Genomic DNA, 24,587 nt, shown 5'->3' with positions numbered 1-24,587 from the left:
TTTTCTATGCCATTGATCAAAAATCGTGGTCAAAATCCGGAGAAGTTCATGTTTCCAAGTTGCTAAACGGTCCGTCAGAGGGCCAGTGATTCTGTCCTGGGCTTGAGCCTTGTGAACAGTAGCCCTGCGTACAGGTCTGTGTGTTCCCGGCGTTATACGGCCTACGTAATACGTTATACGTTATACGCCGTATAACGTAGGCCGTATAACGCCGGGAACACACAGACCTGTACGCAGGGCTATGTGAGCAGTTGCTGCCTTATGTCGATACTGAGGGTGATCTTTCTGACAGCCTTCCTCAATACACACATGTGCATAGTGGCAAAAGGTGCGATTACAACCATTTGTGTTTTGAAAATCAAAACAGATTTATTTTCCTCTGGTGTCAAGGCTACGCGATTTACTGGATACCTTGCCTTTTTGCAATAGTGTCTGGCATTTCTCTAAATGGTAGAGTGATAGGTGAAGGTCAACAGAGCCCCATTTGATTTCGGAGGTGGCCTGCTTTTTCCGGTATTCATGGTCGCACGTAATCACAGACGGGGTAGCGAATGACTGAATATAGTCGCCAATGTTTATTGTGTGGTCAAGATAATCGGAGATATCCTCTTGCGACGCCCAACGTGTTATCGGCACCTTCAAAATTCTAGCGTTAGCTGGCACCCATTGCGCTAATGTTACCTGGTCTGTTTGAGACGTTGCTTGGACATACGCATGACCAATTTCGTATCCCCCTCTGTTATCAGTTCAGTTTCATCAGTGGAATCAAATGAACCCTTCTTCGTTGTTACATAGTCAGGGATGAGAAGAGGTTTTGAAGATTTTTGCCTACCTTTCTGTGAGTTCGGGCCTTCGTCGATGGTTTTGGCTCTATGACAACGTCTTGCAAAGCGTCGTCTCCCATTGACTGGAGCAGTTCGTTCAATTCCTTTAGGTTTGCGAGGTCTTTGGTTGTCACACGTTTCGCCTCTGACACATCGTCGTTACCAGATGTATCAGTTCTCTGAGACTGAATGTTCGCTTCCGACAATTGGTGACGTGCTCGGCGAAGTAGGCTACGTTACAGGTTATCGTAACGTTGCTTGGATAGTCGTTCGAGGCGGGCGGCCGCAGGTCGCCGTTTACTTGGAAAATAAGCTTAGAAGAAGATCGGACATCGATTTCAGACAAGCAGCCAGAAAGAAACAAAAGAAACAATCTGGCGTCAAATAAATGACCCTCGACTATCACAAATACCTTCAAATGTTTATTGCTCCAGTATGGCCGCCTAGAAACGTTACATGTGCCGAATTTGGCAATATTGACTTCCTGGGGATTCTGCACACTTGCCCTGTATCCGCCATCTTGAATTCGAACAACCTTACCCACAATTCAATGCGTACTCCAATTAAGTCAGTGGCACATGTAACGTTTCTAGGCACATTTATTGGGATACCTACACACCACACGTTTGTGAATTACTTATGCACATGTACACTTACTGGCTTACTATTGCTATGCGTAAAATTGGCGGGGCTTGCATAACTCTTGATCTCCATTGTCGATGTTGGCTGGTATGATACTAGGGCATAATGGGCAACTGACAAACTAACAGGTCCTCTTTTCGCAAAGTCTTATCCATATTAGCTTTGAGGGGAAACTGAAAGTATTACAGGCGTTCCACAATGCCAACAGTGGCGCTCAGTTTAGCCGGCAATTAAAATTTGAAAGATGCTCGTTCGATCAATCTAAAGCTTGAAACACAATAGATGAGTATTCATTGCTATCTTCATTCATGCAAAAGATATGAATTCTTGATACTGAGCCATTATAATAAATATTGGGTTCCTATATAGCGCACATATCCACAAGTACATGTCAAGGCGCTTTACAATTATTATATGGTCACTGGACCTAATATGATACCACTCAACTCCCTTGGGAGCAAACAAGAGCTCACATGTGCAGCCAATACGCGCAGCAGAGCTAAACGCACACATAACAACCTCTGTCCTACCAGGTAGGCCTACCCATCACTCATGGGTGGGGAGAAGAAATGAGGAATAAAGTGCCTTGCTCAAGGACCACAACACCACAGCCATGCCGGGGCTCGAACTCACTATCCTTTGATCGTGAATCCACTGCTCTAGCCACTGGCCCATGATGCCTCCTATGATATTCATGTTCGTCCGATTGTGCACAGGTAAACTCTTTGCATTTAAAGGCAATATAAAATCAGCCCCAGGGCAGTTCGAAATATATTTTCAGTTAAAAATATTTTCTTGCTGAAATCACGGAGAAGCTATTCACATTCGCTATGATTTAGGTACGAGAGAACAACCTATTCAAGGAACCAAGTGTTTTTCGTTTATGCCGGGTTCATTACTTGTCATACACTGAGCAGGTATGTGTATCACCCCTATTTGTAACAATCAACCCTATTTGTAACAAAACCTAATTTTCAAAAAAACTTTGCCGTATTTGTTGAAATCTTAATGAAATATGCATATTTGTATGTTTGGGGCAATTTTCTTTTTTTCCTTGTCGAAACTCATTTTTTCTGAAACTGCTTTTGTTACAAATTGGGTTGATTGTTACAAATAGGGGTGACGTATCAACCCTATTTGTAACAATCAACCCTATTTGTAACAAAACCTAATTTTCAAAAAAAACTTGCCGTATTTGTTGAAATCTTGATGAATATGCATATTTGTATTTTTGGGAACGATTTTCTTTTTTTTCCTTGTCGAAACTCATTTTTTTCTGAAACTGCTCGTCAGATTAAATTTCGTTGTGCAGTTCCTAGGGATAAGAGGCCTACTCGTAAGATATAATCAAGTCGTGCAGATACATGCCAAAAGTTTGTTTCGGGGCAATTTTCACCAATTTCGGTCAAAAATGTCAAAAAATCTTGTTTTCTGACAGAAATCATACTAACCCTATATGGGGTTAACTTTTGTTACAAATAGGGTTAATTGTTACAAATAGGGATGGCACAGCATGTACATGCCTTTATATTTGCTTTACTAGCTAGAAGTATAGTCTCAGTGATTACCGGGTAAAGGGTAACGCAAACATCAAAAGAAATTATAATACTGTTTATGGAAAAGTAAAACAATTTCCCTGCTTAATGGTCAGTCCGATCGATTTAAAAACGGATATCAGTAATCATGACATCGCAGTCAATGGTCCGCTTAAAGCAAGAATGTACCAAATGTTGTCGCTGTATGCTGATAGTAGATAAGAATATGTAATTGTACCTTATCGGTAGGCGTGACTTGCTTTGAGCGCAGCTCTGGATTCAGAGAGGAAGACGCATAGAAAAAGTAGAGAGAGCTGGTACGCACTATAAATAAAACATAAGCTTTTAACTGCATTGACATTCATCTTAGGCTTCTCACCTAAGAAGTGTTCGTCTCTCAGATCTCTCAGTATTCGAACCACGCAGACTCGCATTTCGTGCAGTTTTGGTTAAAAGATGTCCGGACAAGACAGACGTGCAAGCGCAGTTTGGTTATACGCCGGTTTTAATATCGGCAGTTCTCTCCTTATTGTTGTGGAAATCTACTGGTGATCATTGCCATTTTCCGTCGAAGAGTACTACAGAGTTCGGCAACAAATCATCTCATTGCTTCACTATCAATAGCGGATGTCTTCGTTGGCGTCGTCTTTATTCCCATCAAAGTTGCACAGGCTTTTGGGTTCGATTTGCTTGTCACAGAATATCTCTGCGACTCCGTGCTAACCATTTCTTGGACTTGTCTAAATTCAACAATTTTCACTCTGTTGTGCATCGCTATAGACCGCTATCGCGCTATCGTTACTCCTTCAAGCAACTGTTTTCCATCAAACAAGTTCGCATCTTGATTCTGCTTGCTTGGCTTGTGTCGTTCGGGTATTCAAGCAATTTTATACTCGTTAACGGAATCGTCAACAAAACTATCCGAGTAGTCGACCGAAATTTCACTCTTCGAAGCTGTGATTACTTGCCATCGGAACATTTAAAGATTATTACATTCGTTGATTTTGTATTTTTATATTCCCTACCACTGCTAGTGCTAACTATATTATACAGCAAGATGATTGCCGTGTTGTACTTTGGAAACTCACTCAGCGACCACTCCCGAAGACGTAAACGACGCGCAGTAAGAATGCTCGTTGTAGTCGTGGTGATATTTGCAATTACATGGTGTCCAGTACGAATTCTACGTATCATACTGTACATAGAACCAAACTTGATTCCGACGTCTGGGTTCGATTTCATTCGTCCAGTGGCCGTATCTCTGGCATTGGCAAACAGCTGGATGAATCCCATCATTTATGCCATCTTTAGCGGCAACTTCGAAGGGAATTTGCAGCTATCCTGAGGTGTGAACGAATAGATAGTGGAGGATGCGCCGAGCGAGGCTTAGACCGTGCACGTCAGTCAAACGAGAAAGAGCACGGTCAAATTGAACGGACGCCAGACGTCAGAGCATTGAACCCAGCTGCGGTTGGAGAAAGAGACTTTCGATGCAGCACCGATAAAGGCTTGCCTGAAAGACAGACCATCGCCACTCAAACTGAAGACCATCATTTCTCCTCTCATTTTAACTGGTATCAGAACACAGCCTTTGAAATCTCACCAGACACTCCTGAATAGTAGTAGTACATCCCGGGGGGGGGGGGGGTAACTCCCATAGATGGCTATACGGGGAGTGTCCGCGCGAAAGGGGTCGTTTTTTTGCACTGTTGGTATCAGAAAGGATATACTTTCACGAGGTGTTGGTATGAGAAAGGGTCCGGTTTTAAACACAAATGACATGCTGTCAACACTGAAACCCATGTATCTACATCCCAGATCTACCATCAATATTTCCGATCTGTCGGTTGACTGTTGGTACATGTAGCCTACCCCTGGTACGCAAGGCGAGTGAGTCGTATCTGTATACGTATGGTATTGTATGGTATATCTGTTGGCGGGGTAGCGCGAGTTGCTATACGGGTCAAAGGTCAACCCCACGCTACCCCGCCAAGAGATAGCTGCGTTTCGACAACGAGGTATCAGAAAGGGTAGGTTTTTTTGCTCAAAACTGGTATCACAACAGTTTGGGTTTCCATGTTCGTGCGGAGCCCCCCGTACTATTAGCCATGGAGTTACCCCCCCCCCCCTCGGGAGTACATCTCATACAAGTCAGAAATTACTTGGGGATGGCCGATGTTTTTGGGGGTGGGTCGCTATTTTCACGCGAGCAATTATTGAAGGTTCAGGAAATTCCATGCATGCCTTTGGGGAGAGTTATCTTTTCTTGCGCAGCAATCGCAAATATAAGAGGGCAAGATGTGACCAATACAGTGCTTCTCCACAAAAATATTAAATCATAATACATTGGAATCTATTGGGCCAAATTTCCCCTACAAAACAAGCTATATCTGTACAATTACATATGTTTGATAATTTATGTAAATGTACTTTGTTTGAAGTGGGAGATTAAAAGTATACGCGCGTACACGAAATTAAATTTTGGATATCATAAAAAATGTTCATTAAGTATACATGATAGAGAATGAGAAAACTATTAACATTTTTCCAATATAAAACTAGCAACATCTGTGTATTTATAGACGGTAGATAATGTTAAATATACTTGGTAAGAATAGGGTGTTTACAAGTACATACGGGTGCAAGAAATTTGACTTTTGAATTTCACCAAAATGTTGGTGCACTATAATATAAGCCTATGAGAAAACTATACAGAGTTAGTTACTAAAGCAAAACGAGCTCTTACACAAATTCAAATCGTTATCACAAAAATAGGTTGTATATCTACCCTGAATGCTTTTAAGCTTTTTGATAGTTGTATTGTTCCTATACTCTGTTATGGCTCGGAAATCTGGGGATTTGAGTACTCTCCAATTATTGAAAGGGTTCATTTCCGTTTTTGTAGATTTTTATTAGGTCTTGCTAGTAATGTAAATAATGAGGCTGTTTTGGGTGAATGCGGTAGATACCCTCTGAGTTGCGTATACATGAAAAGATGTGTTTCATATTGGTTAAGGTTAGTCCGAATGGACAATGCTCGGTATCCAAAGGCATGCTATGAGATGTTACGGAAATTGGATGAAGCGGGCAAGACAAATTGGGCTACAAAGATTAAACAGCTGCTCATGAGATATGGTTTTGCTTATGTTTGGTTTGAGCAGCAAGTGGGTAATTGTGAAGTATTTTTAACTTTATTTTGTCAAAGGTTACAAGATTGTTACAGACAAGAATGGCATGCTTCAATTAATGATTCACCCAGATTGAGATTTTATTCAATGTTTAAGTTCTATTTTGAACCAGAAATGTATCTTAAATGTGTCCATCCTATTAAGTGCAAATTTGCACTATCAAAATTCCGATGTTCCAATCACAGTCTCACAATAGAAACTGGAAGACATACAGGCATTGATGTTCAGAACAGAATTTGCCTCTTTTGTGAAAAGCAAAGTGTTTCAGTCCAAGAAGATGAGATTCACTTTCTTGCGTTTTGTCCACTTTATACAACACTTCGAAGGGATTTATTACCTTTTTATTTATATAACAATCCGACTAGAGAAAAAGTCGTATCTTTACTTTCAACAGAGAATCCTAACATTATATTAATTTGTCAATCTTTATATATAAGGCAATGTTTGTGAGAGAAAATTATTTGAAGTCATTGTAAGTCATTGTCAACAGAAGTAGTGTTGTGTGTACATTTGATGAATTTAAGCATCACGCGTCCACATTTTCTTTATATAACTTGTATATTTTCAGTTTGATGGGCGGTGGCCCTTACATGAATAAAGATTAAATCATGAGAAAACTATAAATATTTTTTCCGATACAAAACTAGCTTTAGCTAAGCCTTTATAGACGTTTGATTATTGACATATTGTACTTGATGGACCAGGGCGGTTACAAGAGCATGTGTGTGCAGGAAATTATTTTGGAATTTCCAAGAAATGTGGATTCCCTATACATTGTAGTCGTTAAGGAAACTATAAATAAGTTTTTCCAGTACAGAACTAGCTGAATCTGTGTATTTATAGACGCTTTATTATTGCTATTAATGCACTTAATTAAAACTAGGGTTTTTACAAGTGCATGTGTGTGTAAGAATTTGAGTTTGGATTTTCACCGAAATGTTGATTCACTTTACATTGTAGTCTATGAGGAAACTTGTGAATAATGTTTTTTCCAACACAAACCTTGCTAAATCTGTGTATATATAGATGTTTGATTATAGATATCAATATATTGATTAGACTAGGGTGGCAACAAGTTCATGTGTGTGGAAGAAATGTGATTTTGACTCATAATACATCGTAGTCTATGTGTTCCACCTAAATCACATTGTTGCTTGTAAAGTTGTTGTGATGTATGGTTTCTTTTCCACTGAACATTATAATAGCTTAGGATATAATCTTTGACCAATTTCTTCATGTCAGTATTTTACCTCCGAATCTTAACTTATGTACATATTATTAAGGGCATGTATCTATATGACGATAGAGGCGGAACGCCTTCGCTTACCTGTTTTCAATCATACTATTGTGTTTATTTGTGATTTTTTCAGTGAACTAAATGTAAGATGTAGCTGAATATACACTTAAAACCTTTATGTGAGGAAGGAAGGAAGGAAGGAAGGAAGGAAAAGAAAGAAGTGGAAGGCCGTCATTTTGCCACTTGCTCGAACAACTTGCGATCTATGCTGGCCCTATAAAATATATTCCAAGAGTAGTGTTTTCAAAACAATCCATGCATTCTTATTCTGACCAAGTGTATGTATTGCGTGTCATAGGCTCCGAGCCAGTCCTTCATTGTAACAACGGACATAGACGTCAAGAACCGATAACAGTGTCTAAGAGAAGACAAACACGTGCGATAGAATATGACTCAAATGTAATAAATGTTTCACCGCTACGGTCTGAGCATTTAAGCCGTGGTACATATTAAGTTGTCTGGTTTCTTCAGCTGCATCGGGAAGTCAATTGACTTCCATCGAAGAATTTACAAGGACCTTCAAAGCTTTAACTAAACTACATTCGATTGCGAATATCATGAACTCCCAAGAAAAAATGACTGTATACTGACTATACCGTTGAACTAGTAGACTGACATTAAAAACTTCAAGCATCAACCTAATGCTACCCCGTTAGGTATCTCAGGCAGGAAGTTGATAGCATCAGCGATTTATTTGATTTGATTCCATGAGGAAACCAAACGGAAATCAATTTGAGAAAGCTAGGGCAAAAATGATGGCCAGTTGACAAGACAAAAAATTACTTGAGAAAATTGCGAAGAGAGTGGATGAACGGTTTGAAAAACAGTCACGTATTAAGACAAATCGACTCAGAGATACCTGATTTTACACGAAAGGAAAAAAAAACAATTGTAATGAACAAAGGCTAATGTGAAAAGAAAAATATATCTAGACATGTGTTAGTAACTTTAAAAGAACTCAGACTAAAGATAGCATTTTAAGAAATTGAAACGCAGTTGTTTGATCTTCATTTATAAGCTTGTGTTGTTTAGGACGGTGAATAGAAATGTACGGTCAATGCAGGAACTCAGGGTGATTGTATTTGCAAGTTCTCATTAAAGCATATTCTGTTTTAAGTGGTCATGAACAGACGTGTCATCTTTTCTTTGTTAATAAAGCCATCGGGAGCTGTTCAGAGAATCATCAGAAGTCATTTTGCCATTGTAATTCTCAAAATGTGCCGATGAAATGAAGAATTGGGAGTATCTTTCATATTTGTGTCATTATATTGTACTGGGACTTTTCACCTCTCTGCGTTTGCGAATATGGCATTTGTTTTCTAAGACAGTAATCGCCCGTTTCGTAACGAGATCGGCGAAGAGTGATGTTCGATATTTTTATAGTAAATTGAAGTAATCGTTTGAGTTCCCCCCCCCCCGAAAATAGCAAATTGAATCACGCAGATATTGAAAGTTGAAATAATGAGAAAAGCCGCGGCACGACGCAGTTTGAAAGATAATAGGGGGCATGGAGGAAATGTCGCCATTTCATTGATCATACTTTGAAAGGATGCAACGAAACACCCGCTCGTGTAATTTGATCGGGGTATCACTGGCGGTGTTCAATGTAATCGTGGTAATTATAGTAAAGTTCCGCAGTCGAATTCTCCAAGCAATACGTGAAAGACGCAGGCCGTTAAGAATCCTTTACTCTTAATTTTCATAGGTTAACTGTTGTGCAGCATTGACAACCAAGGGCGATAATATTTCGAATCCACTAAAGAGTGCTTCCGTTCAAAAAAGACTGAGCTTGGAGTAATAGCGATAAAAAACGATCATTATCACGAGCTTTTTGCGATCTTTACTTTCACAATACCGGCAAATTGCAGTTCTCTTGTTCTAACCTGCAGGTTAATGATGGTCCGTCTTTTATCTTCAGTTGTTTGCAAATGCCATGCCTCTCACACTCTCATCAATGTATTAGACATTCATATTCTCAGCAATCACTGCAGCGTTTACAACATATTGCAATTTAGTGTAACGAAAAATAGACGACCTCCCACCACAGCCCTGCATGCTGACTCTCATCGGAAAACACGGCGACCGCTGTCCCGGTTTGGACCGCGCACGAATCTTTTCTAACTACTTTCGGCCGAAATCAACGACGATTCCGTTCAATGCCTACCCGAATAGCTCAACTGCTCAAAGGCTGCAAAAAATGCACTTATGACGTCTCAAACCATAGGGGTAAGCCAATTTCAAGCGCCACGGGCCGCGAGCCATGTGCAACGTACCGCGCGCCATGTTTCACGATTCACAATTTGCAGTTTAAATAAGCTAGAAATAGATGCATTTTCACTCTAATTCACTTTATCGATTCATCTACCTGTTAAATCACTATTAGACGGCTTCAATATGCATGAAGTGGTGATTTGCAATGTGTGTGTTCACGAATTCAACATATGCTGGCCGGTAGGGAACTTGAAAAAAACATACAGAGAGCGAGGGCGAATGTTTTCAAAATGATGCTGCGCTTAAAAAAAGTTCCCCTTCAAAGGTGTTTGCAAGAAAAAAAAGTGACCCTCCCCAATTTTTATGCGCAACAAACAATTACCGTCCCTGTGCGTGTCATAGTCAAAATCAAAAATATTTTATATGACAAGTAATTAATAATTCATAGTATGACACTTCATCCTACGGTGACAAAATATGAAAGCTGTTGCACTTGTAGTAACTTAGTCATCGGCAAAGTTGTTAAATCGAGGTCAAAGGTAACTTGACATTATAGCAGAAAATTTAGCCACTTTCTCTCTATCACCACCACCATTTTGGCGATTACATATCATAATGCCGCGTGAAATACTCAGTGTTTTCGAACTAGTGATTGTTGTTTTGAGTCAAGATGGCGGCTATCGTGAGCAGTATCTCCTCGTCGATAAATGTCCTATACTTATATGAGTACTCAAACTTGTGACAGTTGTTTGAAATCGGTCACAAAAACGTGGTTTCTTGATTTTGAGCACTCTAAATGATACACGAAATAGACATTGCTAGTCGTTTTCGGTAGGTACGATCCAATGAATACGTTATAATGGATGATCCTTTGTTCGCGACAACCGACCCGCTAATGACTCTTTTAAAACTTGTAAGTCAAATACAGTGTATCCATTTTCAGTTAAATTAACAAAAATGTCTTTTGTAAATTGGTGAGGTACATTAACATTATTGTTTCCTTCAGAGTTTGGAATTTCCGTAGCATTTATTTTGTTTACATGATTTGTTTACGTTCCAATCTGTTGCAATCGGATCGCTCATTCTGCAGCTGTCTTACGTGACGTTGGCCCCGGACTGCCGTTGAATGTAGGCGTTCACCTCATCATCATTGACATGTCAAATTCGGCATTCCGTGTTGACACTTTCTTCGAGAATGAAGTTCCAATCAATATTTGGATCGTCCAAATCGACAAAATTGCTATGTCATTTCCACACGTTCTGCTCCGACTACGGCAGTCACGTTCCATTTGTTATAACGCCGGGAACACGCAGCACGGTACGCAGGCTTATCGAAAAAATAATATTAAAATCTTGGTAGGATTCATCTTTTAGCTTGTCAGGCAGGCAGAAGTAGGGTGATGTAAAACTGGTAATTATGCACATTTATTCAAATCATCAGATTCCTGGCTCCCCTTTTCTCCCAATTTCAAGATATCCTGAGAATTAACTCCTCTCTGGCTTGATCAAATTTCTTAAATTTCACATTATGTCCTTAAAATGATGTTATATAACAAAATGACTACTTTGTGTTGTCAATAAAATTCTTCCATTTTGAATAAGAGTATTTTAATTTTACTAATCGTGTTTTAATCACCTTTTTTGGGTGTCAGTCTTCCAACCCATGCCATTTTAGAATGAGGATAGATAATGCAAATTAAAATAGTAGGTTTTTCTACAGACACTTGTTTAAATTGAAATACTACATTTCAGAAATAGCATCATGTTTTTGTCTTAAATTTATTTTTATCATTAATACTAAATTTTTATCGTTGATACAAAAATTGAGGGTTCTTACCCTAAACACACACACACATAAACATATATATATATATATATATATATATTATATATATATATATATATATATATATATATATATATATATATATATATATGTGTGTGTGTGTGTGTGTGGTGTATATAAACAGATTACTTCAAGTACAAAGTAATGAAATCTATTACTTAAATTTCATGCATCTTGCCATCCTCAGATTGCAAGATGCATCTATCTGAGGATTGCAAGATGCATGAAACTTAAGTAATAGATTTCATTACTTTGTACTTGAAGTAATCTGTTTATTTATAACGCTGTGCTTTGGCATTGGGCCTGTAATTTCCAACGAGGACATCTGTATACTTCGAGATAATATATATATATATATATATATATATATATATATATATATATATATATATATATCTATATATATATCATATATATATATATTTACACAATGTATACAATGTAATATTATATATATATAGAGAGGAGAGCGAGAGAGGAGAGAGAGAGGGAGAGAGAGAGAGAGAGAGAGAGGATGAGAGAGAGAGAGAGAGCGAGGAGGTTTCATTGTCATTTGAGATTGAAATATTTCTGTGCAGCTCTATCTCAAGACCTTGATATTTGAAATGTAACATTCTGGCCATTTGGTCTACAAGATTAATGTACAGAATTTCGATGATCAATTTTTATCGTCATAATGATACACAAAGTATGATTTTGAGGAACACTAGCCCTCCCCTGTAAGTTATGTCTGCCCATCCTTTATTGCATATGTCCCTTGATGTTGAATTCGTAAACACACATTCACAGATCACCATTTCATAATTTAGAAGGCGCTATTGAAGCCCGAATTGTGATTTAGCCATGAAGATGAATCGATGAAGTAAATTGGAGTGAAAATGCATCTATTTATAGCTTAAAGTGCAGAACATGAATCGTGAAATGTAGCTCCCGTGGCACTTGAATTAGGTTTATCCGAAAAGCATTAAACCTTGAAAGGTATTTCACAAAATACCTGTACAGTGTTTATGAAAGAGTACGTTGTCGCGGTGCAACATTGTATCCATCGAGAAATGTAGCGTAGGTGATCGAATACAAGCGCGCCACGGTTTACTCTGACATAAATTGCTGTATTCACATTCTGAATCGAATTTGCCACATTTTCCCCTTACGTACAGTCGATCGAAGTTTGGTTTTTTTTGGGGGGGGGGGCGTGATATAGTGAGATCTCAGACCATTATACTTTCCAAGTGTTCGCATAAAACGGTTGTGAGGTCAAAGATCAAATATTGTCCGGAGTAAGCCATTCGGGCGTCACCTACTCGTACACCTTTCTGTTGTAGGGGCGTTTGTGAATGTTGAGACGACCCAAACCGAGCTGAACCGAGCAAAAACGACCCCTGACGATCCAAACAATTGTTGAATTGACTTGAAACGAGCCAAATTAGGGTCGAAAAGCTGCGATCAGCTGTAAGATCGACTGAAACTTGGCCAAGAAACTTACTTCCCTATTTTTTGTATCAAGCTAGTCTGGTTCCTTGACCCATTTTCGACCGCTGGCTGCGCTACTAATAAAACTAGGGTCAGGTTACGTATGGGCTATCGTACGGATGGCTATCTTTGGTCAATGGAAATAGTATGAGTGCAGTGATTGCGTTGAATTATTTCCAAATTGGAGCTACCTGCGAATTTAGATTTGTAATGCCCATAGAGTCATAGTACTTCCATAGTTTCCCGAACCAAGCACTATCAGGTACTGACCTGCTACTGCAGTGTCACTGTCACTGCAATGATTAGCAGTGACAGAGATAGCTCTAACTCTGATGTACATGGTAGGTGAAGAAAAGTTTGGGGCGACACAAGATCAGGCCAAAGAGCAAAACATGGAAGACCTGCATGACAGAATAATCAAAACTTAAAGAAAAAAAGAGGGTCACCATGCTTGATTTTCTAAATTTTCACATTGTCATCATAAAAAAAATACAATAGTAAAACTTTTAACAGTAAACACTAATTTAAATATAGTGCGGTGGCCTGTGAGCGTCGCTCGTTAGAAAAACCGTTGAGGGCGAATAGGGCTGTGAGCTCTAACATTGACCTGGCCAGAGTTGGATTGACTCAACTCGACTTAGATTGGTAAATACCAAAGTTTACTGATGAGTTTAAAAATGAATACATTTAAGAACGTGCCTTTATGACTCTACAAACTGTTAATAATATAAGGTTATTCACAAAATACCGGGATTTATGTCCGAGTACATCGTGCAGCGGAGGTATTGTCCGAGACGCGTAGACAATACCGTAGCCTAAGATGTACGAGGACATAAATCCGGTATTTTGTGAATAACCTTATTATTATACACCTTTTAGTCCAAATTTACTTGGATAAAGTCGAAATGTAGGCGTTTTTGGATGCTTCTGCACTGACGCGATCGCAGCAGACTTGGAACGCGTTCGGCGCGTCCGCTAAGCGCACTGAACGAAATTTCAACCCCGCGCTGCGCAGTGCGCGTGGTAAAAAGTTTACGTCGGCAGCATAATTTCACTCAAATTCACCGGTTTTGGCAGACCATGATTTACTTTGTGAAGTACTGAATGTTAAGAAGTATATATATTGTAGTAAAAATGTAAAATATCCTCTTCTTTTTCCTCGCGTTGACGTAAAGGTGTATTGAGGTCAAAGGTCAAATAGCGTCCAATAACACCTAAAGTTATTGTACTCCGCGTCAAAGTTATTGGACTCCGCGTCCTCTGATAGCGAAACTTACTGTACGACGAAACTCCATGCATAGGTTACAGACGTAGGTGTATAATAATATCTGTTATTCAAGTTTCATGTATCCTGCAACCTTCAGACAGACAGTCAGTGCTAAAAAGGATTCTTAGCTCTACACTCATTTATATGGTTCTGACACAGCATTGTATTTCTCGTGTGTTAAAATTTGATAAATATATTCTGTTTTGGTTGTGACATTTTGAAACAACTTAGAGCAGTTGTTTTACAGCGAAGATTTATGTGTAGCTTTTCTGATATACAAAGATAACATGTTAGAGTAAACTCAAAAGGTACCATTGTAAATTAGGCGAACATCTTTGATATCAGAATATCTCGTAGAGTTTGCAACTGTACAAGGAGTACTTCCGATAATTTCCTCACATGAACGAAATGTTGTAGTCGCATTCCACTTTTGTCTGACGCCTCAAAAAGATTTCTCTAAACCACATAAATAACTGTATCAAAGAAAATTGGCTGATTTAAGGTAGTTCGATTGTACAACAAGCTACTATAAGAATGGTCCTCACGTATCGAAATTCATGTTTCTGAAAATTATACGAGTTTCGCATGTTTCTGAGAAAAATATGCAGCAAAATAATCGGGAACGCACAACTAAATCTCTCTATTCACACGTGAGCACGGATACGCGTACGCCACTGCGCGCCGTCAGACGTACACGTGTAACTAAACCTTTAAAAAAAATTGATCATAGAGAGGGGATTTGAACTTTTTTGAAGGTATTGGCCACCCAAAATCATCATTTTTTGAGCGCCGTCTAAAACAATGCCACGTTCAATAAGTAAATCAGCGCACACAGTGGACTGATGGAAATGTTAAGTAAGCTGCCAATGTATTTGTAGTTTTTTAAGACAATGTATGTCGATATTTTAAAACCACTGTGTACATAACTCTAGTTTTTCTTTGGGATTTGGAATTTTCCTCGTTTATGTAGGGCCAACACTGATTTTCTCTCTTTTTTACTGCAGGTTTTATTCTACAAAAATTGACGCATTTTCAGCCATCGTTTGATAGGAAGCACACTGACATTTAATCGCATTATTTTTTATAGTCTACTATTCCCACTTCGAGTACCATACTCGTCCAAGTATGCCTTAGTTAAGCAACACAAAATCTGATGTTATTTCTAGCTCACGTGTTCACACACGTCGGCTAATGTCATAGCGATGTCTGTCTGTCTGTCCGTGTGTGTGTGTGTGTCTGTCTGTCTGTCTGTCTGTCTGTTTACACGATAACTCAAAAACGCCTGAACAGATTCAAGTCAGATTTAGTAGACAGGTACCATATGCTAATTGCAAGAACTGATCAGATTTTGGTTAGTGTGGCTTGCATATTAACGAAGTTATGCAATATCATTTTTTTCATATAATGGTTTCCCTATGGAGACAGTAATGACAGTGTCGACATATATCAAGAAATAGTGCACAAAATTTCATGAAACTTTTCACAGATGACAATCTCAAAACATTATTATAGTACTGTGACAATCTGATTAAATCAGATGTAGAGTACGGTGACGTCCCTCTATGCGTACGTGGTATTCTTTCGCTGTAGTGAAAGGCGACAGCGAAAAACTACCGCGTCCGCATAAGAAGACGTCGCCGTACTCTACATCTGATTTAATCAGATTGGGTACTGTGAGTGTCATGTCAATTATTTGCTCATTTGCATATTTAATGAACTTTTGTATTTAGTGATATAACTCTGAAATGCCTTCACCAAATTTGATGATACATGCAATAAAAATAGATCTGATATCTATCTAATTGTATTGAGAAGAATTTAGCAGTGTCAAGTTAATAAAAAGCTCATTTGCATATTTTATGAAGTTTTGTAATTAGTCATATAACTCCGAAATAACTGCACCAAATTTGATGAAATCTGTTGCAGATACTGATCCGACAGATATCTAACTGTGGTGTAAAGCATTCAGTAGTGTGAAGTTAATTAAGGGTTCATTTGCATATTTAATGAACTTTGTAATTAGGTATATAACTCTGAAATTACGGCACCCAATTCAGTGAAACCTGCTACAGATATTGATCTGATAAATATCTAATTGTACTGAGAAGCATTGGACAGTGTCAAGCAAATAAATAGCTCATTTGCATATTTTATGAAGTTTTGTAATTAGTCATATAACTCCGAAATAAATGCACCAAATTTGATGAAATCTGCCACAGATACTGATCCGACAGATTTCTGACGGTGGGTGTAAAGCATCTAGTTGTGTGAAGTTAATTAGGGTTCATTTACATATTTGATGAACTTTGTAATTAGTATATAACTCTGAAATTACGGCACCCAATTCGGTGAAACCTGCTACAGATATTGATCTGATAAATATCTAATTGTGCTATGAAACATTGAGAAGTGTCAAGTTAATTAAGGGTTCATTTGCATAATGATATAATGAACTTTGTAATTAGTGATATTACTCCAAAATTACATCATTAAATTTGATGAAACGTGCTACAGATTTTGATCTGGTTAATATCTGATTGTACTAAGATGCATGGAGCATTACAATGTAAATAAAAAGCTCATTTACATATTTTATGAAGTTTTGTAATTAGTCATATAATTCCGAAATAAATGCACCAAATGTGATGAAATCTGCTGCAGATACTGACCCAACAGATATCTGACTGTGTTGTAAAGCATTTAGTAGTGTGAAGTTAATTAAGGGTTCATTTACATATTTAATAAACTTTGTAATTAGGTATATAACTCTGAAATTACTTCACCAAATTTGGTGATACCTGCTACAGATATTGATCTGATAAATATCTAATTGTGCTATGAAACATTGAAAAGTGTCAAGTTAATTAAGGGTTCATTTGCATATTCAATGAACTTTGTAATTAGTGATATTACTTTTAAATTACAGCATTAAATGTAATGAAACGTGCTACAAATGTTGATCTGACAGATATCTAATTGTCCCATTAAGCAAAGAGCAGTGTCACGTTAATAAACAGCTTATTTGCATATTAAATATTTTGGGGTTGGCCAAAGGATGTTTTTGTCATTATTGTAGGCTGCTTACAATATCTTAATATAAGAAAATGTTAAATCTGTGTACAATGCCCTTCAAACAACAGGTTGCCAAAGGTGAACTATGCTGCAGGTTTACTTTGTTATTGATGCAAAAACTTTGTTTGCTCAAATTTTCAAAACAATTAACAAGTTATATCCATACCAAATAGCGGGACCGCAAGGTAATAGGAAGGGTTTTCGAGGTTTCGTAAACTGTAATAACATTTTACAAATAGACATGTTCAGAAGTTATTTTATTCCTTGATTAAATACTGTAATAAACAATACAATTTCAGAGATATTCAGATCTCAAATTGCTATGTAATAGAAATGCAAAATGTTTCAAAAGTTGTTAAATGTTTCATTAAAAATTACAATTGCTTAAAAACAATCGCACACTATATTTCATGTGTGTCTTCGTTTTGACATTGTACTGAAATCACGGCAGCTTAATGCACTTTTACTAGCATGTTAACCATCTTCAGTCTTGGTCATGTACTTTGTGACCTTCAACTCTCTTACTGAATACTATGTGAATATAACTGAAATCATGTTACTCGATATAGTGCTGTAATGGAATGTGAATTATTTTCTGAGTTCTGATACTAGAGAGTTTCGCAGGACAATATATTGGACATTTTCACCATCTTTATAAAAGTGTTCAAGCAGCTTTCAAATAGATAATATTAAGTGAACTTCAAACGTTCACCACTAATAGTTTAGTGATAAGATTGCAGTTTATTGCAAACAAAATGAAACCATAAACTTTTAGTACGAAATATATAGGTACTTCTTGAATATATACATTTATTATATAACATTTCTGAAAGATTAATCATTGTATACAATCAATGTATTTAAACTCCAAAGGTAATCTGGATAAATATAATGTCAATATGTAAACCTGGAATGATTGTTTGTACCACAAGTAACATATATGTCAATGCTGAACAAAGTATTCACGCAGTCTACCCTGAGAGCTGGTTAATTTCCAGAATACTGAATTATTGTATAATAAGAACACTTACTCGCCTCAGATATGATGAGTTTCAGAATGCGAGTTTTGTTCAATTGGTTCATCGAAATTCATGTAATCGAAATAAAGTCTACGTTCTAAGTCGCTCACGGCCATGTCAATGCGGCATTGGAATACGCTTCGTGCAACTACAGCTACAACTATTAGGCAGCAGTAGTCAAATTCTTTGTGTCAGGTCCCCGTGTGCGTAGGTCTTTGGACACTGTCTTGAACAAAACACGGTGTATTTTTAATTCATCTTAACCGTATAGCTGTTCTGCCTACAATTGACGTTCACAAAAGCTTGTATAAACACCCCTGCATGCTTGCTGAAAAGGCACATTGTCGTGTAAATTAGATTTGTCTTCTTTGATTCTTGAAAGAGCAATACTACTTTTTACATAGAAACAGTCAAATAAGATTTTGAACGGCGCACCTGCACACCTTTCAAATTTTCAGCAGAAGGCAAACAAAGAAATTAACTATTACGGCCTGAGCGGGATGGGTTATTGTCTCTGATGCGTGTACATGAATGTGCAAATTTGAAGAAATTAGTTTAGGTTTGCCGAAACCGAGTACTAAGTTTTGATTAGCTTTAATGATATAGTCTGTATGAAAGGCTATGGATAAGTACTTATATCATGGTAAATTAAATTTGTGTTGCCATCTTGTCAAACGTCGCAGCAATTTGGTTAATGTGGTGGCTGGTGAAGTCGGGCTCTTGGGATCTTGAACTCTCTGTCAATTGGAATACGATCCATTGCTTCATAGGAGGCGGCCTGTATGAAAACGGTCAAATGTGAATAAAATATATTAAAAAGGATATATATATATATATATATATATATATATATATATATATATATATATATATATATATATATATATATATATATATATATATATATATATTATATGTGTGTGTGTATTTGCGTCTGTGTGTGCGTCTGCGTCGTCTGCTTGTATCTTTGTTTGTGCTGGAACACAAATTTGTCTTGATCGAACGATCGCTAACAAACTCCAATCAGTTTATGCTTTCCCAATTGTTCCCTAGCCTCTTACCTCGTCACGGGCAAGCTCTGAGCCATCAGCGACATATGGTAGAATAAATTCACTGTTCAGTGACGAATCTGACATGTCAACTGTCTTCTTTGCCTGGTTACCATGCGGGTAAAGGAAGGCCTGTGACACAAACAGAAGTGTGTAATTATAACATGTCACAATGTATAAGAATCGGATTCTACACATGTTCGCAAGGAAATATTCTGATACTTTATTCTGAACATGTTTTCTGCATACCAAAGTTACATGTACAATAAATACTTCAGGAAAGACTATTGCGCTAGTAATAAAATCAACAGTCATACTCATGAGTTATATTTACTGTCCTAAGGGGCGACGTTAAAAGGTCAACACAGGATAAAAACTTGAACCCTCTGTATTATGTAAAGCCATCTCTTCAAAACTTTATCGGTTAATAAATATCGTACTGTCCGGATCTTTCGATATAAATTGAAACAAGAAATAGTCAATTCAGCCGACGAATTGAATATGGAACATACTACATCATTGATGAAAGTACCATATTTAATCCTGTGTTTAAACAAATGGAAGAACAACAGCAACAGCAACAACAACGTAAACGACGTTTCTTAACCAGTGTAAATACGAACTTACGAACCAGAATAACAACAAGACAAGAACTGCTCCCAAGTACTTACATGTGCTTTATAAACACATTTAGTTTTCGTTCAGACACCTGCCCGAAATGGACATTTTACTTTCTAAAATGCCTCATTAATTGAAAATGCCTCATAAACTCACGACAAAGTCCGCTACAGTTACATGAGAGAAAATGCCGAGAGAGTTTGACCGGTTGACCTCGCTGTTAATTTTATGCAGGAAATTACAATAACAATGCTTGGTCGAATGACGCAGTGCCTTGAGGGTGGGATCACCAGTGGTATATGGGGAGGAGTACCTTCCCGATGGTGATAAGTGGTGCAGATTACCGTCGCCTAGGTGACTGGCGTATACGCGTGCCAAAAGACACCTATGGTTGATTTCCTGTTGACCAGTCGGATGGCAGAGTTGCAAATACCTGGACTGAACATTTGGTTTTTTGTGGGTGTCGGTGGTACTTTGACAATATAAGTAAAGATGCACATATATTGAGTTTATTGTCTTGTTTATGAGCGGCCAGTATTTCCAACAGCATAAATTATGTGCATTTGCCCTTGAAGGAATAAATAATTTTCGAATAAAACATCGCGAATGTAACTACATTCCTTAAGCTCGACGTACACTTAAGTGTCCCAAAGAACCATGAAATCGCCCGACTTTCGATTGAAGAGATGAGTTTTGCCAAACCGCGTATACAGAAAAAGTGGCAGATGACTTTATTTTTAGAATCATAGACAGTATAGCGAGATGTAAAAAATGTGAAACAGGCTCCCCACCTAACTATCCTAAATGTTTTTGTGTCGAGTTTGTGTTTGATTCGTTTCGAAAATGTGTTCCTACATTCTTATCCGATTGTTTGTGTTAATGAAATGTTTGTTTCGCTTTGGATATTTGTAGAGAAGTTTGGATTAGTGTGTACGGTAATGTTTTGTTTGTGTGGGGAAAGCTTATGGCGAGACGCAGCCGGACCTATGTTGTTACAAAAGTTGATAGAGTCGCCCTTTGACGCTTGCGTTTCGAAACCCGAGTGTGGTTTCTCATCAGTCGCAGTGTAGATTCTTTCCTTAGTTTGTGTTTGTGAAAATTTATTTTAATGCATTTTAGTGGTCTTGCTTTCCGATTAGCGAGGCAAGTATATTAATTTTGGTCACGTCGTGAGTCCGTTTGGTGGTTCGGTTTGTTGTTCTATATTTCTTTACTTCGGTAATTTTGTTTTGACTGGTGTGTCTTTTAGATTTTTGCGGAGGTTGTGAATTTTTAGGCAATAAGTACCACTGCGGGGTACGGATTTTATGTTTATTGGATCAAGATACTTACAAGTATCCTGGTTGATGTGCTTGTTCTCGTACATTTTAATTAATAGTTCGTTTACTTTGTTTACTGTTTGTTCTGACTTGTTGTGTATAATACTGAGTGTTACGTAATTGCCTTTCGCATTCGAGTACGTAATCGTTTGTGTTGACAATAACGAAAAACCGACCCTTGTCGAAGGGTTATTTTCCCAAAATTTGTCCAGTGTTTGCAAGCTGGTTTATCGCGATTCTTTGGCACGCGACATGTTTTATTTCCTTGTTTGAAAGGGTATCTCTAGAAGTGCGAGTTTAGAAGCTTCAGATAGCTTTCAAGTTTTTGTTTTTTTGTTGTTCGTGGAGTCCAATTTGACTTTTCTTTGAATTGGTGTTGTTGCGATTGTTTGTGTCTCACGATGTAGCGTAGTCACATTATACGACTTTATTTGTTGAAATCCTGAGGTGGTTTTATTCTGTTTGGTTTTGTTGGTGTCCGAATGGATTTTAAGGCTTTTGCCTAGTACTATTTTTCGGAGTTTCATAGTTTGAGCGATGATAGGTTGTTGTTGAATTTCATGTTGTTGTCGGCTTTTCTTTGGAAATAGCTGATTTATTTCCACGGCCATGTTTTCTGTTACGTTACTGTGATTGTTTATTTTGTATTTAATGTTGTGTTTCAATTGTTTGATATGTGTACGATTTTTGTTATTTCTTTTAAGTGTTTGTGTGTTCTATGTCATTTTATCGTTTTTTTTGTAGTTCCCTTTTTGGAGTATTTGGTGGCCCTGAAAAGGCCGCTTGGTATGGGTATTTGTTAGCGCTTGGCGCGTTTTGTTTTGCGATGAGCCTAGCTTTTTTATGCTTCTTTTCGCCGATTCGATGTGCTTGGTGAGTAGGTGTTTGCCGCCTTCTTGTCACTGTGTGCGCGTACATGGACAGTCTGCATAGCCCTTGAATGTGGTCTCGATTTTGATCAAACTTACAATTTAGGAGTATATATCAAAACTGATAAATGATTTATGTGATTACTGTAGCTATAGATAGGCTACATTCAGGACGGGCAGCGACGGGCAGTAATTAGTAGGCAAAACAGGTGGTTTTCACCGTGGGCAGAACTCGGTGCAATGATACTGAACATTAATAGTAAGCCTGTCACCTTGAAGGTAATGCTGTAGGTGAAACACCGTGGGTGGAGGGACGGTGGGTGAAACAAGGACTTCAAACACACGATGGTACAAACAACACCACAAGTGAAACATACACATAGAAATACACGCGTTCCTACGTTGTGCCCACCCGGGCCACGCGATTAAAATATGACTGATACTGCTGGATAGTGTTAATTGGGTCGGTAAACAGTCAATTAATAGTTTAATTGACTACCTGGGTGATTGGCAGGTCGTGTCCAACGACGCATATGCAAAGCAGGCCAAAAGACAAAAGCCCCCAAAGTTATTGACAGCTGGCCAGGGGTCACCATGAATACGTAATGAAGCTTCACTACGCAGAAACTGCGTAGTCAAGCCCTTCTTAACCGGTCAAACTCTCTCGGCATTTTCCGGCATGTAAGTTTTCGCGATTCGGAAGTAACTGCGTACGTTCGGAATAATGCGTCAGTAAATATAACAATAGTTAGCCAATATGTTGAACAGAAATATTGAACGAAGAATCTAACCGAGAACATCCGACTTACATGTCGGAAGGCTCGAGACGGAATTCATACATATCACTTGTGTGATATCAAACTTTTACAATACTAGTATTCTTTCAGCCTACCACTTGTTGGGGCTCTTTTGTAGCTTATGATGAGTTAAGAAAGTTTTCACTTCCTCAGTTTATTTTTGAGAATCGGGATTTTTAAAATCCTTCCTTTAGGATAATACAGGAATGACAGCCGTTTTGAATTTCAAATATCAGTAAAACATTGAGTCATTTGTTATTTCCGATCAAAATTTGCACGATGACCCCAAATTTATTTTTGATTTTGAAAGAGATTAATTGTTGAAAATTTGCTTGAAAAAAAGTGTGAGTAAAAGTTAAAGTATTTCATTTTTGAGACCCAAACTACCTTAAATCACATGTTCGTTAATCCAGGCATAAAGGTTTTGAGCCGAGTAAGGTAACTGTAACATATAATTGTAAACAGCTCTCTGGCTGGCAAATCATAGAAACAAGCTAGCAATCCTTTGAGTTACCTGGGAATCCCTTGCCATAACCATTGCACTACGCAACCTTTCAGCTCTGCCGTAAAGGATATCCTTTTGACCGCTGCCTGGGCTACCCCCTTCGTCTTCACCATACGAACTGCTGCTGTAATTGTCCCAGTACGGCGACTCCTTGTAATAATCGGTGTCTTTATGCTTTCGTCCTGGCCAAGAAAGCGTCCATGGCCGGTAAGGATTTTCTGTGTAAGATGTTGGCTTTTCCTTCAGAAATCGTCTGTACAACACCAGGAACAGAATCAAAGCCAGCAAAATGACACCAGCTGTGAGCCCCGTGGAGACTCCAATTATTCCTGCCAGACCTAAACCTATAAAATAAGCAGACACAGAGGCCCTAAATACTCATCTATACAAACCCTCTGTTTGCTCTATCAGCGCGGCTTCGGTGATCGCTAGTTTAAACAGCCTGATGGATAAAATATGGCATTTCCCGTGTTTATTTTTCGTTCAATCTAAACTGAAAAACATTCCTTGTTGACTCAATGAATCTTTGAAACCAATATTTGCAAAACCAACGTTCTGCAAACCACAAATCGGAACACGACTTCATAAATGGACAAAACCTGAAGGCACACAAACCTTGTTCAACTTTTATCACCACTTGGCAGAGATCACCTTCGAACTTGGTCAGGCACCTGCATTGTTTAAGTAAATGGCAAAATATACAGTAATTGAAGTCACTGATCGAAAATGATGTTTCACTGTTGCATATACTGAAATAAAATCCGTTTTCTTCTCACGTTTATATGATTCCGATGAAATTAATAATACTTTACATGGAATTTTCAAGGGTTGCCTGCATTATTAATCATTCCGTCTTATAAATCTCACGAACATTTTCAAACGTGTCGACAACGAATCGCTCAAACTAGCAAATTTTAACCGGAGTTATATTGTACTTACGTGCATGAAAAATTATCGTCCTTTACCGTACACATTCCTTCATTTTCACACGGATTAGGGTTACATGGGTCTATCATAAAGAGCAATCAACATTGGACAGGGCGTGTTATTAGACTTATA

At 38.0% G+C, this 24,587-nt stretch overlaps 2 protein-coding genes across 2 annotated transcripts in view; both read right to left on the bottom strand.

The window, feature by feature from the left end:
• Positions 1 to 17,591: 17,591 nt before the first annotated feature.
• On the bottom strand, positions 17,592 to 24,510 carry LOC139117935 (uncharacterized). Its single transcript, XM_070681174.1, has 5 exons — positions 24,494 to 24,510; positions 24,144 to 24,199; positions 23,538 to 23,872; positions 19,433 to 19,552; positions 17,592 to 19,149 (listed from the first exon to the last, which is right to left on the bottom strand). The coding sequence occupies exons 1-5, from the start codon at positions 24,508 to 24,510 to the stop codon at positions 19,063 to 19,065; spliced, it is 615 nt and encodes a 204-aa protein (XP_070537275.1). The 3' UTR covers positions 17,592 to 19,062.
• The window catches only part of LOC139117934 (mucin-like protein), a 47,996-nt gene continuing 47,876 nt past the window's right edge, over positions 24,468 to 24,587 (bottom strand). Inside the window, exon 51 of the mRNA XM_070681173.1 lies at positions 24,468 to 24,537. The gene's annotated coding sequence lies outside the window, so the exon portion shown is untranslated. The remainder of the gene's footprint in view (positions 24,538 to 24,587) is intronic.

This window comes from Ptychodera flava, chromosome 18 (genome assembly GCF_041260155.1).
Source record: "Ptychodera flava strain L36383 chromosome 18, AS_Pfla_20210202, whole genome shotgun sequence".
NCBI classification, from domain to species: Eukaryota; Metazoa; Hemichordata; class Enteropneusta; family Ptychoderidae; genus Ptychodera; species Ptychodera flava.
This window is presented reverse-complemented; position numbering and strand designations above follow the sequence as displayed.

Bases quoted from the DNA above. Each gene is read 5' to 3' on its own strand.
- LOC139117935 (XM_070681174.1), bottom strand. The intron at 19,553-23,537 runs GTAACTCAAAGG...TTTGTGTCACAG, and splicing joins TTATGGCAAGGGATTCCCAG to GCCTTCCTTTACCCGCATGG. The intron at 19,150-19,432 runs GTAAGAGGCTAG...GTTTTCATACAG, and splicing joins CAGAGCTTGCCCGTGACGAG to GCCGCCTCCTATGAAGCAAT.